We start from the raw sequence: 14831 nt of genomic DNA on the forward strand, positions 1-14831 counted from the left end.
CAGTGTTTTCTAAGGCCTCAGCAGTAAAATCCCACTCCCCCAAGTTGATTTATAGAAGTATGTCTGACTAGCCTCTTATCTCGTCTACTCCCCTACAGGGCTCTTTGTTTATCTTTGAAAGGCTTTCTCACATACCCCCCCCCCATTTCTTTATAAGAGGCACAGACTTAAAGACTGCGGAACAATTCTAAATCCTTACAATTAATATATATATTGTTAATCTGTAGTCTAGGACCCTATACATGTAGAGGAGGAGGGGTACCATAGCCCCTCCCCTTCTATTAATACAACATATTATAATCAATGATTATAATACATCAAACATTTGGTTTAGCCCCTATCGTGACCCCAATTTGACCCCATCACCTGCCATGCCCGTCTTCTCAGGAGTTTTAGAGAATGGGCTATACTCAGAACTCCAACCAGGCTGTATGATTGTTCTATTTATAGGAGAAATAGGTCTTCAGTTTCCCTGCCCAGCTAAAAACTCTAGGGAAGAGAGAACATTTTTATAATGTTACCTATAATGTTTGAGCGTCGAGTTTTCCATTAGTTAGGGGAACGAACATTCTATCTATGTTAGCAAAACCCTTTTTTTAAGCATATTTTGGTGTTAAAGTTAGAACATTCTCTTACGGTTGCCATGTTCTCACAATATACAATATGTTCTGGACACGTTTCATGGGACGTTGCATTACACATCACGCCTTGTTACAGTTGCCAAGCCCCTAATTGGTGAACCATTGATCCATTTACGGCTTTTTTTGTCCGTTGGCAAGGTTAGGGACACACACTGCTTTTAATTGACATATTTAACACACATTGTGCGTGTTCATTTATACAGTAAATATTATTCAGGATGTTCTCACCTGGGATGAGAACACACAACCTCTTGATTCACGGCATTCAGACTTTCCTACTACGCCAATATATCAGTTAGTTGGACTATTCTCTTATTACTGATATTATTTACTAATTTCAACAATTTAAGGGCTTTCTTTATAATTGTATGATGTTGGTGGGGCATATTAACCTGTTTTAATGATACTCCTGACTCATAATCAATAAAAAAAATTATTGAGTGTACTTTTTCTCCCCAATTGGTAGTTACAGTCTTGTCCCATTGCTGCAGCTCCCATACAGACTCAGGAGAGGCGAAGATCGAGAGCCATGCGTCCTCTGAAACTTGACCCCGCCAAGTCGCACTGCTTGTTGACACACTGCTCGCTTAACTCGAAAGCCAGCCACACACCAATGTGTCGGAGGAAACACAGTACATCTGGTGACCAAAGTCAGCGTACACGCACCCGGCCTGGCACAAGTAGTAGCTAGAGCCAGCCAAACCCTCCCCTAACCCGGACGACGCTGGGCCATTTGTGCTCCGGCCAGTCGCAGACTGCTGCGACACAGCCCAGGGTCGAACCCGGATCTGTAGTGACACCTCTAGCACTTGAATGCAGTGCCTTAGACCACTGCACCACTCGGGAGGCGAGTGTACTTTTAACAGAGCTGAGATTTACTTCAAAGTGCATTCACCCTATTGCTTATACCAAGATGTTTCAGATCTAAGTGTCTAGGGAGGAAGGGTTAGGTTTTCTTCTGGAAAGGGCCTAACTATACTGGCCTAATAAGCACATGCCCTACAGATATCCCTTATTGAGACAGTTGTTAGGACGTTCGTCATTGGTGCTTGTGGCCTGGGTTCGAGACCCACTAGGGGAGACACCCTACTTTCAAAAATACAACTTTTACATTACCCTGCAGTTTACCTATAAAATGGGCTGATGGTGAAGTAGACATACTTGGTATTCATATCACAAAATATATAACTAAGCTCACCACAATGAATTTCAATAGAAAACTTTAAAAATAGACAATATCCTGCAACCATGGAGAGGTAAATACCTGTCTATTTATGGAAAAAATTGCCCTGATTAACTCCTTAGTCATATCTCAGTTTACTCACTTACTTATGGTGTGGCCTACTCCTGATATGAGCAAAATATTTAGCTTTATCTGGGACGCTAAGCCAGACAAAATAAAACATGCCTATGTATATTATGAATCTGAATTGGGTGGGTTGAGATGATTAAATATAAAAGCACTAAACCTCTCTCTAAAATCTTCACTTATTCAAAAGTTTTATTTGAACCCTAAATGGGTCTCAAGTAGATTACTAAGAAAAGCATTGTTTAAAAATGGCCTTTTTGCCTTTGTGCAGATTGCCATGTCTCATTTTCGATTAATTGAAAATGATACTTTTTTCAAAGTATCTCTCTTTTTCAAACAAGCATTGCAGAGCTGGCTACAATTTCAATTTCATCCCCCTGAAAAGATAGAACAAATATTATGGCTGAACTCAAATGTGCTGGTTTATAAAATACCTGTATTTATGGGAAAGATGTTTGAAAAAGGTATTTTGTTCTTAAATGATATTGTAAATTGGAATGGTAGAGTTATGTCCTTCATGGAGTTATCAGAATTGTACGAGAAGGTCTGCTCATTCCAAGAGTACAACCAATTGGTTACAGCATTACCCCAAAAATGGAGGCGGCAGGTGGCAGCGGGAGGAGGTAGGAAACTGGTCTGTCTGCCCAATATAAAGGATCAAAACTGGCGGAGAAATAAAAATAGCATAAATAGGAAAGTATACCAGTTTCATTAGAGGACCAGGATGTTGACAACTGTGCCATACAGATTGCAAAATAGTTGGGAAGAGGTTTTTGAAGTACCGATTCCATGGTACAGGTGTATGAGTTGATATATAAAACAACGCAAGATTCAAGACTGCTTTTCAACTAAAATTATGATATAGAATTCTTGCCACCAACAAAATGTTGAATATTTGCGGCATAAAATCATCAAAGCTCTGCAGATTTTTTTGTGAGGATACAGAATCAATAGACCATTTATTTTGGTATTGCGCTCAGGTAGCCTGTTTCTGGTCTCAGGTTCAGGAATGACTGAAAATGCATAGCGTTGATCTAAAATTGACCCTAAAATGGACTCTAAAAGTATGATCTTTGTCCTCATGTACAGTTGCAAACCGTAGTCTGACTTTTTTATGGCGGTTTTGGAGCAGAGGCTTCTTCCTTGCTAGCGGCCATTCAGGTTATGTCGATATAGGACTCGTTTTACTGTGGATATAGATACTTTTGTACCTGTTTCCTCCAGCATCTTCACAAGGTCTTTTGCTGTTGTTCTGGGATTGATTTACACTTTTTGCATCGAAGTACGTTCATCTCTAGGAGACAGAACGTGTCTCCTTCCTGAGCGGTATGTCGGCTGCGTGGTCCCATGGTGTTTATACATGTGATGATCTAGTTTCGTTGGTGGAGTTTAAACACTTGATCGATGTATATATCATAGAAGAGTGTAATTGTTTTTAGGCCAGCTGTTTTTAGTCAAGATGTTTGTGTTTTTAATGTAATATGTAATTGTTGTACTGTATGTGTGTTTTTAGTTTTGTTTAATGTTGTGTTAGTGTATGTAAGTTGTTTTGTCTGAAACGTTGTTCCCCCTGCTGCTATTGGACCAGGTCTCTCTTGGAAAAGAGATATTATCTCAATGAGAAAAAACCTGTATAAATAAAGGTAGAATAAAAAAATAAAAATACATGCGTACTATTGTTTGTACAGATGAACGTGGTACCTTCAGGCGTTTGGAAATTGCTTCCAAAGATGAACCAGACTTGTGGAGGTCTAAAAAAAAAAAGGTTTCTTTTGATTTTCCCATGATGTCAAGCAAAGAGGCACTGAGTTTGAAGGTAGGCCTTGAAATACATCCACAGGTACACCTCCAATTGACTCAAATGATGTAAATTAGACTATCAGAAGCTTCTAAAGCCATGACACATTTTCTGGAATTTTCCAAGCTGTTTAAAGGCACAGTCAACTTAGTGTATGTAAACTTCTGACCCACTGGAATTGTGATACAGTGAGTTATAAGTGAAATAATATGTCTGTAAACAATTGTTGGAAAAATTACTTGTGTCGTGCACAAAGTAGATGTCCTAACCGACTTGCCAAAACTATAGTTTGTTAACAAGAAATTTGTGGAGTTGTTGAAAAACAAGTTTTAATGACTCCAACCTAAGTGTATGTAAACTTCCGACTTCAACTGTATAGTTGGCATTGCTGATATGATTTTAGTTGCCTTTGATGTCCTTTGTTTTAAATGTATTATTATTATTTTAGATTTTTTTTGTATTGTTGTTTTCTGTTTTCTTGTCTTTTTCATTTTTTCTCTTTAGTTCATTCTCTTGGTTGTTGGTGCATTGGGGGGGGTTCTTGGGGGTGGGGAATGGAATTAATTGTATTTTTGATTGAATTTTTTTCTTCTTGGGGGGGACTGTGGGAGGGGTCTCGAATTGTTGAGGGACAGCTATTGGGGAACTGTGGGGGGATCTTGGAGGGTTCCGGTTCACGTTTTTTGGCCTGGTGGGACATCTGTCAACATACCCTTGAGCAGGTCATTGACCCTGGATGCTTCTGTGTGTCGCTCTGAATGGGAGTCTGTTGGATGACTGGTATGGTGTAGTTGTTGAGCGGTTCCACTGCAAGTATGTTGTATGTTTCGGATATTCAATAAAAAAATTTTTTTTAAACATACAGTTCAGATAAATTATTCTAATTAATTATTTTACACTATCTTATCACAGCACTGGCAAACCATGGTTGACCAACTCCCTGACCATGTATATGGCTCTGGGTATAACCAACCTAGGACCAAGATTCCAAAGCATGGACCTAATAGCAACTAGCCGGATTTCCATCAGAAAATATCGCCACAGAATATGGTTTATTAAATCAATCATACAAGACAACACTAATAATGCAGTTTCTAAAGCAACATATTAAAATTCCATTCCAATTATTGTGTTTTTTAAGGCGTGTAAAAAGACAGTGGACTTATGAATTGATTCAATGTGATTATTCACCATTATGTAGCTCTTTTCTACCATACTAAAGGTCTAGGGAATATTATTACCAAAGCTACGGTTTAGTTTGTTGTATCCAACTGGTAGTAAAACCAGCACTGCTGTGTGATTTAAAACAACAACATTTACTACAGCTTTAATAGGTCTTAGAAAAGTGTTCAAGTCTCAAGGCACTACTTTACACTGCATTAAAACATCAAGCTCCATTCAAATAACACTTTGCTTTTTAGTTTTCATTAGACCGTGGTAGAAATACCGCTCAATTATCAAGGGGCCAAATCACTGTGTGGATGAGTTGAATTTCTACAAGCTTAGATGCCATGAAGTCAAATCCAAACTAGTATTTTACCCTCAGCATCTCCCAGCGCCTCAGGTCATCCATCATTCCCAACACACCCATGGTGATTGGGTTTGGTTTGGTGTGGACTGGGGGAGAGGCAGTTTTTCATCCCTGAGCAGAATACTATTATGATTAAATGGGATGTTACTGTTGACTCACATCTCTGTCATTCTGCTTTAGTCGCTCCCTCATTCTCCAACACTATTTATAGCTTTCACAGACACTGTCCTCCAATCCATTCCCTAATGGATTATACAGTACTACAGTGCCTTGCAAAATTATTCATCCCCCTTGGCATTTTCCTATTTTGTTGAATTACAACCTGTAATTTAAATTGATTTTTATTTGGATTTCATGTAATGGACGTACACAAAATAGTCTAAATTGGTGAAGTGAAATGAAAAAAAGTACTTATTTCAAAAAATTATAAAAAATAAAAAACAGAAAAGTGGTGCATGGATATCTATTCACCTCTTTTGCTTTGAAGCCCCTAAATAAGATCTGGTGCAATTACCTTCAGAAGTCACATAATTATTTAAATAAAGTCCACCTGTGTGCAATCTAAATGTCACATGATCTCTCACATGATCTCAGTATATATACACCTGTTCTGAAAAGCCCCAGAGTCTGCAACACCACTAAGCAAAGGGCACAACCAAGCAAGCGGCACCATGAAGACCAAGGAGCTCTCCAAACAGGCCAGGGACAAAGTTGTGGAGAAGTACAGATCAGGGTTGGGTTATAAAAAAATATCCGAAACTTTGAACATCCCACGGAGCACCATTAAATCCATTATTAAAAAATGGTAAGAATATGGCACCACAACAAACCTGCCAAGAGAGGGCCGCCCACCAAAACTCACGGACCAGGCAAGGAGAGCGTTGATCAGAGAGGCAACAAATAGACCAAAGATAACCCTGAAGGAGCTGCAAACCTCCACAGTGGAGATTGGAGTATCTGTCTATAGCACCACTTTAAGCCGTGCACTCCACAGAGCTGGGCTATACGGAAGAGTGGTCAGAAAAAAATCCATTGCTTAAAGAAAGAAAGAAATAAGCAAACACGTTTGGTGTTCGCCAAAAGACTCTCCAAACATATGGAAGAAGGTTCTCTGGTCAGATGAGACAAAAATTTTGCTTTTTGGCCATCAAGGAAAACACTATGTCTGGCTTAAACCCAACACCTCACATCACCCAGAGAACACCATCCCCACAGTGAAGCATGGTGGTGGCAGCATCATGCTGTGGGGATGTTTTTCATCGGCAAGGACTGGGAAACTGGTCAGGATTGAAGGAATGATGGATGGCGCTAAATACAGGGAAATTCTTGAGGGAAACCTGTTTCAGTCTTCCAGAGATTTGAGACTAAGACGGAGGTTCACCTTCCAGCAGGACAATGACCCAAAGCATGCTGCTAAAGCAACACTTGAGTGGTTTAAGGGGAAACATTTAAATGTCTATGAATTGCCTAGTCAAAGCACAGACCTCAATCCAATTGAGAATCTGTGGTATGGCTTAAAGATTGCTGTACACCAGTGGAACCCATCCAACTTGAAGGAGCTGGAGCAGTTTTGCCTTGAAGGATGGGCAGAAATCCAAGTGGCTAGATGTGCCAAGCTTATAGAGACATACCCCAAGAGACTTGCAGCTGTTATGCAAGCTCAAGTTTTTCATTTTTCTTTGTCTTATTTCTTGTTTGTTTCAAAATAAAACATATTTTGCATCTTCAAAGTGATAGGCATGTTGTGTAAATCAAATGATACAAACCCCCAAAATATACATTTTAAATCCAGGTTGTAAGTCAACAAAATAGGAAAAATGCCAAGGGGTGAATAGTTTTGCAAGCCACTGTATGTACCGTACCGGATAGTGAAAGGAAAACTGCTGTCAGAGTAATGGAGTGTGTGTGATGATTTTTTTTAAATAAGCACAAAGAAAAATGTTTATGAAGTCAGCTTTCTGGGCTCGAAATGGAATTGTGCTGTCTTACATTTCGTATGGATAGTGAATGTTTTTCTGACATTTTATGCCAATTCGTCTTTGCATTTTCAAATGAGTTTGATGATCTATCTCTCTCATCGCCAGGACTCACTTGTTGAATATTCAGAGAATGTGGTCTGAAACGCAGTGGTTCATGATACTGTCAGGGTTGGTTGTACATACTGTACCGTATACTGAAAAGAAGACTGCAGTCAGAGTAATGGAGGAGCGGCAGGTAGCCTAGTGGTTAGAGCGTTGGGCCAGTAACTGAAAGGTTGTTAGATTGAATCCCCGAGCTGACAAGGTAAAAATATGTTGTTCTTCCCCTGAACAAGGCAGTTAACCCACTGTTCCTAGGCTGTCCTTGTAAATAAGAATTTGTTCTTAACTGACTTGTCTAGTTAAATAAATGTTGCATGTTTTCAGATCAGGTTTAAAGCAGTCATTGCCCATGTTTTACGGGTGTGTGAAGTGTGTTAGTGGTTATCTGGCTGTGATCTCCCTCAGGGGGGATACAGGGATCACACTGCACACAGGGGCCATTCCTTTACAGTACTGTCCATACCCTCAGCAATAGAGCTGGCATTGAAAAGCATCAGGTTCATGATCTGGAAAATACTCATAGATATATCCTCCCACTAGACTAATGTGTGCTTATTTGAAATTGCTTGTGTTTGTGAATTAAAGAGTGTATGTGTACTGTATGTTTCCTTTACTCTGGCCCCTTACCAAGCTCGTGCTGCTGTCCATGGTGCTGAAACACACTCCAGCCGAAGAAACAATAGAGCCCATTGTTGAGTAAACCCCAAAGAGTGGCTTGTTGCCGGGAAACCGCACCTGGCATTCTTCCAAAAGCTCCCAGTGAGATCAGTGCTTTTGAAGCAGTAGTATTTTCAACCTCTACTTTTCCATATGGTCTGATTGCCACTATTGCTAGTATCCAGGGATTCAGTTGGGATTTTGTGGAAGTTCTGTCGTTGATTGCTTTTCATTATGATTTACAAAATGTATATGATGCTGTTACAGTAGCTATGACCAACTCAAGGTTGTAAAAATATATTTGATTTATTAATGCTGGTGAGAGCTAGTAGGCAGGCCTGTGTTATTTTAATAAAGCAGTGTGATGAGACATCCCCACTCTGACTGTCCCTCTCTGTGTCTGTCTCTCTCCTGGATAAATCAAAGTAGGTCTCAAATCTGTGTCCCTCCCAGTATGTGTCTGCAGAGTCATTAACCCATGCCTTTGGTTTGTGGGTGCTCTCTTTCTAGTTGAGCTGAAAGATAGTTCAGCTTTGGTCTATTCTATCCCTCCTTCTCCACCTCTCTTTTGTTTCTCCTAGAGGCCTCTGCCTCTCAGTATTCCCCTCTGAAAATGTGTTGCATGTGGTGTAGATGTGTTGTCCTGTAGTGTGTACTGTATGTGGGTTGGTCCAGTTGAGACACACAGGCAGGCAGGGATTTTCTCCATGTCTCTCAGCAGTGTTGCCATACTTCCACTGCTCTGCTGCCACATGCAAAGAATCCTAGCACGTCCCACAGGATTTGTGTCTTCATATATCTTCTTTATCTCCTCTCCTCTGCCTCCCTCCTCACAGTTGTAAATCTGATCATTAAAGGTGGGGAGAATAAAGGGGAATGGATCCTTATTTCCAACCACATTTTCCAGGCTTGAATTGTGCCTATGTAATAATAATTAGGTGGGCGCTTACATTTGTCCTATTTCACACATGCACAAGTGTGTGAATTGGAAATTCGTTTTTTGCATATCCCTCTCCCCCTGAAACACGCTTGGAGAGTGTGGCCACGGCTAGCCATTAACGGTGACCCTGTAGCAATTAGGGTTAAGTACCTGTAGCAATTAGGGTTAAGTACCTTGCTCAAGGGCACATTGACAGATTGTTCACCTATTCGGTTCAGGCATTCAAACTAGCGACCTTTCGGGTTACTGGCCCAACGCTCTTAACCGCTAGGCTACCTGCCGCTCATGTGATATTCAACTCACACATACACTGAGCCTGAACCCCTTCCTCATCCTTTTTTCTCCTCACACGTCAAAGTCAAGAATGTCCTTCTCTATCCAGCAGTAACCTAATTTTTAAAATCCCTCTACCATCTAAGTATATACAGTACCAACCCTTTTTTATCGCTCTCTCTCTTTTCATCTCCCCTCTCTCACTTTCTTTCACTCAATCTTTCTTTCGCTCTCTCGCTCCACCTCTCTCTCTGTTCTCATCAACCCAATGATTTATGTGGTAATATGCATACATACTTTTCTCTAGCAGTCCCAGAGAAGACATTTGTGGAATTCACGACATTCAGTGGACTAGGCGAGGCTGGACAATAATAGCCTTATTAAGAAATCGCAGTCTGTTTGATGACTGGGTTATAAAATGTCTGTATATTAATCTGTGTTTTGCAAGTTGAGGCAGGCAGAATCTCATTTGTTACATTCATTTATGGAATACTGGCTTTTTCTGCATCCTTCCATAATTATAATACTCCTCTAATGAGTGCACAGGTCCTGGCTGGAATAAAAATATATTATTTTAATATCATTTTAATCTCTGGCTTGGTCAGATAATGAATGGGAAAAGTTTTCTGGAGAGGTCTTTCCTCACCTTATTATTCTAATTCCCTTCTGTTGATATATTCTGGGTGTATAGGGGCCTCTGATACTGTAGCATCTGCAGATCCTCCTAAAGAAATTGATTGCGGTCTTGGAATTTCTCGAAAGATCCTTTTGCTCAAACAAAGAACTGTAGTTTGCAAATGACGTATCACACCATGCATGAAATTCTAACTTTTCTGCTCTAAGAGGACTGCATTAGTCCGCTACCCCTTGACTGTTATTGCTTCTTTTTTTTGTAGATAGTATTAAACTTAAAGTAAAGGACTATAATAGTACAGGTTACACATTGTATGAATTCTGATTCAGACCAATCTAACCAAATAGAAAAAAAGTGCAATACACCATACAATACACATGGTTGGTTAACATTATTTTTGACCCAACCCAAGGAAAGGTGCTCTCACACTCATGCTATCTCCCTGTCTGTGTCTCTATGTCTCTTCCTTTTCCAATTTTTCCTCATTTAATTGGTGCTGAAGGCTTCTGACTGATTCATCAGGTGGGATGGGATGGTGGGTGGCACTAGGTATACTGGGACACAAAACAACAGTGTGGAACTGTGATATGTCAATCAGTGGTGGAGAGGGTGGAGAACACAAAGTACATCAAGGTAGAGGAAGAATCTGTTGGCAGACAATTACAAGGGAGGTTGTCACTTAAATGAATTCAATGAAAAGGAAATGGCAGCACTTGTTAGTGCTGCCTGTAACTGATGCTGTTGTACATCCTTTGAGTATTTAAGAAACAGCAAACTGGCGATAACAAATAGACAATGCAAGAAAATCCAGCAAGACAGGAGTTTTCCAACCATGATGTATGGCGAATCTTGGCTACGTGATTTTTGTGTTTGATTGCACTCTGTGTCAATTATCAGTCCTTTGCAGGTTAGATGTGCAGAACTTTCAGATTTTGTCAGTGGTGTAGTTGTGTGGACAGGGAGTAAATATTTAATGTGTTTCCCAAAAAATGTCAGCATTTCCCAGTAGACAAGTTGACATGACAATCCTGTAATGGGTTGTTAGCCCTGCGGACCTCTATTAGACGAGGCATACTTTTTCATTTGAAGAAATAGTGCTGAGATAAATTATTAGTGATTGTCTTTACAGTAATCTTTCTATGTGCTGTTATGGTTCTGTAAGTAAAACAAACAAACATGAGCTGGCACACACCCAGAAAAATGATTTTGTGTGGAGGCGCTGACTAACGGCGAATAAACTATAAAAATAGAGTCGCACATAACCTTGTTCAAGTATTCATGACATCACCCTGAAGAAGGTACGGTGAAGCTGAAGTGTTGGTGATTTACCCAATAAATTACTGGGAGTTTATATGTGGAGTGTGTGACTCTCTTTATTTGTATAGTTTATGGTTCTGTAAGCCACCCCTGTCAGATGATAGAGAAACATGTTATTGTATAGGCCTACCAACCCTTACAAAAAAAACTGTGAAAAAACAGAGGCGTCTCAGGGTGTACTCAACCCCATCTCTGAGGGCAGTCGCTCATTACTGTGCTGCCCTTGTTGCCGTCTGAGACCATCTCAAAGTTGCGTCTGACCCACTAATAAGAGCACAAGCAGCACCGTGGCATTTTGAGACTGGTGGACAGACTAATTATGCTAACGTACCCTTCCCTTTTCACCTGCCCCACACACATTACTCTGGGTAATTATTATTTTTTGGGGCATTGGTCATCTCTGGAGGGGAAAAACAATAGTCAAAAGAACTCTTCAAAGTGCATTACCTTGTAACATTGACGAGGAGTTAGGAGACGGCAGTATAGATCCAGAGAATCCTGCTTTCATTCTGTTGGAGAAATTACATTTCAGTTGCTATGGCTATCACACACAGCGCCCAGACAGTTGGTTAGCTGGATCAAAGTGCAGGCTTGTCCTTAAGATTTCACCTAGTTTGACTCAGTATACAGTATCGCTCAATACATTGCTTGTTCAAGACTAGACATGAAACATTATACTCCCCCAGAGGAACATCATGGGATCTTTATCATTCATCTTGAAAATATGATCCATAAACCATTACGCTGGATAATCAGTTGCCAAATTAAAGAGGTTCTAACATGCTAACTTTAGGCTAACTTTAATCCCACACAGAGCCTGGGTTTTCTTCATTTATGACCTCAGCCCACTTTATATAGAGATTACTGAAGTATGGAAGTGGAGTCGACATCACATTCTTCTGTGGCCCAACAGAAGCGAAGGCACGTCCTACAGACATATCTGCTGTGGAGGTTGTCTGACCAATCTCCACTCAATGGCGAGAGCAAACGAGCATCAGGCAGGCGAGCGGATGGGAGTGGAGGGGAGCAGACAGGTGCGGGCAGAACAGTTCTATGCTGTGCGTGTTTGTGATTTGATTAAGAGCCAACGCCTGGCCCCCGTCCATTCTGGCCTAATTGAATAAGAGGAGGTTCAATGGGCGCCAGGGCACCCCAACACCACAGCTGATGGAAGGGGAACAGAGTAGGAGAGTTTGCTCTGTACTCCTGGAAAAGACGCTCTGACCACAGGACAGCGGGCAGGCTAGAGGGGAATCTACTTATATAGAGGGCAGAGCAGAGGAAGGGAGAGAAGGAATCTGTGGGGTGATCTATCCCTTTATCTTTGGTTGACCTTAGGACAGGCTTAGGACCCACTCTTTCTGTACAATTCACATTTCTGTATGAGATGCAATGCTATTTGTTTGGGTTTGACCTCCTTAACCGTTTAGTTTTTTGGGTTATTTTTATGTAGACTTGTCTAACTTGACTGTAGGGTAGGAAAAATTCATGGGATTCCAATTTCCAATAGGGGTGAGCTGATTACCACAAGTTCAGTGCAAGTCATTTTCTTCCACTATTCAACCTGTCAGAGCCTTGAATCTGGCTGCTGCTACTAATGAATACAAATGTTTTCCCTTGTACAATATTAACACTACTTGAGAAAAGGGCATATTCTATTGAACATATTGCATATTCTATTCTAGTGATAATACGATTGAGGTTTTAAGATGAAACAAGAAGTTACCTCTTTTTAGGATGAGGATGGGAATTGAGGACATGTGAGTTCTTTCTGAGTGCATAGAAATGAATTTAGTCTAAGTGATGGAGAGAGGGGCACCTGCTCGTTACCAGGGCAACGGAATGGTTGGACGCACCTTTCTCTTAGTCTGAGGGAGATATGACGTACTGAAGGAGTGGAGGAGAGAAGTGAGGAGGAAAGGAAGAAAGGAGAGAGGGAGGTGGAGGGCAGTGATGTTTATTGACAGAAATGTAGTATTGTAAAACACACAGCCTCTGTCAGCCTAGAGAGTTTAAAGGGTATAACAGAGAAGGAGGGAGGGAGGGAGAGCGAGGGAAGGAGGGAGGGGAGAGGTATGAGTGCTCCCATTGCTCACTTGCTGTGAACTCCACTGATGTGGACATTCTCCCCAGAAAGCATCAGCAGCCCAAGCAAGTAGGATGTCACAGAGAAAGAGGAGCTTCACTTTCGGAGCATATGGAGGGTAAGGATGAAAGCCATTCGGACAACAGATAACATTTACTTATGTGTGTCGCTCGGCAGGCTAGAAATAGCCTTGGTGGGGGATAGTAATGGGGAGGTGTTACAGATAGCAATACCTGGTATGGAATTAACTCCATCACTGAAGAATTAGGCCTGAGATCTAATGAGATCACCTGGGGTATAATGCTTTAGATATTGAGCAGACTAGCAGTTGAGAGGAAGATACCAAGGTCAGACAACAGTGTCTGCTCTGAACTACAGCTCGTTAACATCTATGATTAGCTCCGAAAGTTACTGAAGTGGTTTCATAATGAGGTCAATGAAACAGGAGTTGAGTTGGAGATAGAAATAGAGGGGCAATGATGAAATATACTCCAGCACACATTTACCACTGTGATCATTACCTCTTAAATTACTTAAATTACAATAGTAATGTGTGTTGGAGAGTAATGTGTTTCATTTATGACCAACTAGTGAGTTTTATTGTTTTTATTCTCAGCACCGCAAAGTTAGGCATAGTGGGTGTGTGTATGTTTATTTGTTTGCCTGCGAGACAGAGGTTCATCATAGGTTTTAGGTTTGATTCAGGGTACTGTTAGATGCTGCTGGGAATTTGTTGCATTGATAAGGACAAGAATTCAAGGGATGCTGTTAAACCGGTCTATATGGGGCCTCCCGAGTGGCGCTGCGGTCTAAGGCATAGCATCGCATCGCATTCAAGACAAGACTGTAACTACCAATTGGGGAGAAAAGGGGTAAAAAAGTACCCCAAAAATATATAAAAATAAATAAATAATGTTCTCTATATAGTGTACGGTCTCTGTGTAAAACACACATTGACAGATCTGTTACAATTAATTGTGTTTTTGTGGTCGGTGGATGGCATATGAAGAGTTTAGCTAGATGTGGCTCACATCAATGCATTATAATGGTATGAATGTTGGTTAGTGAGTTTTTACTGTAAATTACACACTTTAGCACAGCAATGATGTGCATTCAATGATGTATGATGTTGTGTAGACTAGCTGCATCGAAACCCCTTGGCACTGGAATACTAGCTACATCGAAACCCCTTGGCACTGGAATACTAGCTGCATCGAAACCCCTTGGCACTGGAATAACTCTAACTTCCATCATTATGTTGCCCTGGCCTTGGGCACTGACAGCTACATGCAGGAAAACGTTTCACTCATGAGACTCAGAGTACAAACTAAGCCTTTGGCTGACCCTTAGGCACTGTGTGAATAGTACAGTACAGTGTGTGTGGAGTTCCATGGACACAGTTTGATTAAAAGTTGGATCGTCAAGACTGTTTTAACACAATCGCCCACCCTCTAGCCAAGCATCAACCGATTGTTCAGGCTCTAAATGCTGTGGTTGGCACTGTAGTGAATTCCATGGACAGAGTGAGATTCTTAGATATTTTTGTGCGTCAGGTTTACACAGC

General features: G+C 40.9%; 1 protein-coding gene across 11 annotated transcripts in view; it reads left to right on the forward strand.

Annotated features, from left to right (window-relative positions):
- Window positions 1-14831, forward strand: part of LOC139557889 (rap1 GTPase-activating protein 1-like) — a 168987-nt gene that overhangs the window by 73352 nt on the left and 80804 nt on the right. For 2 of the 11 annotated variants that reach the window (XM_071373209.1, XM_071373219.1), the window contains exon 1: window positions 13345-13385. The exons of 7 other annotated variants lie outside the window; for them this stretch is intronic. Coding sequence is in view for 1 of the 4 variants with exons in the window: in XM_071373180.1 (XP_071229281.1) it covers window positions 13342-13385 (44 nt within the window). In the remaining 3 variants the exon portion in view is untranslated. Of the gene's footprint in view, window positions 1-13341; window positions 13386-14831 lie in introns of those variants that run through there. 2 more of the 11 variants (XM_071373180.1, XM_071373190.1) reach the window with 2 other exon arrangements.

Source organism: Salvelinus alpinus, chromosome 2, assembly GCF_045679555.1.
Source record: "Salvelinus alpinus chromosome 2, SLU_Salpinus.1, whole genome shotgun sequence".
Lineage (NCBI taxonomy): Eukaryota > Metazoa > Chordata > Actinopteri > Salmoniformes > Salmonidae > Salvelinus > Salvelinus alpinus.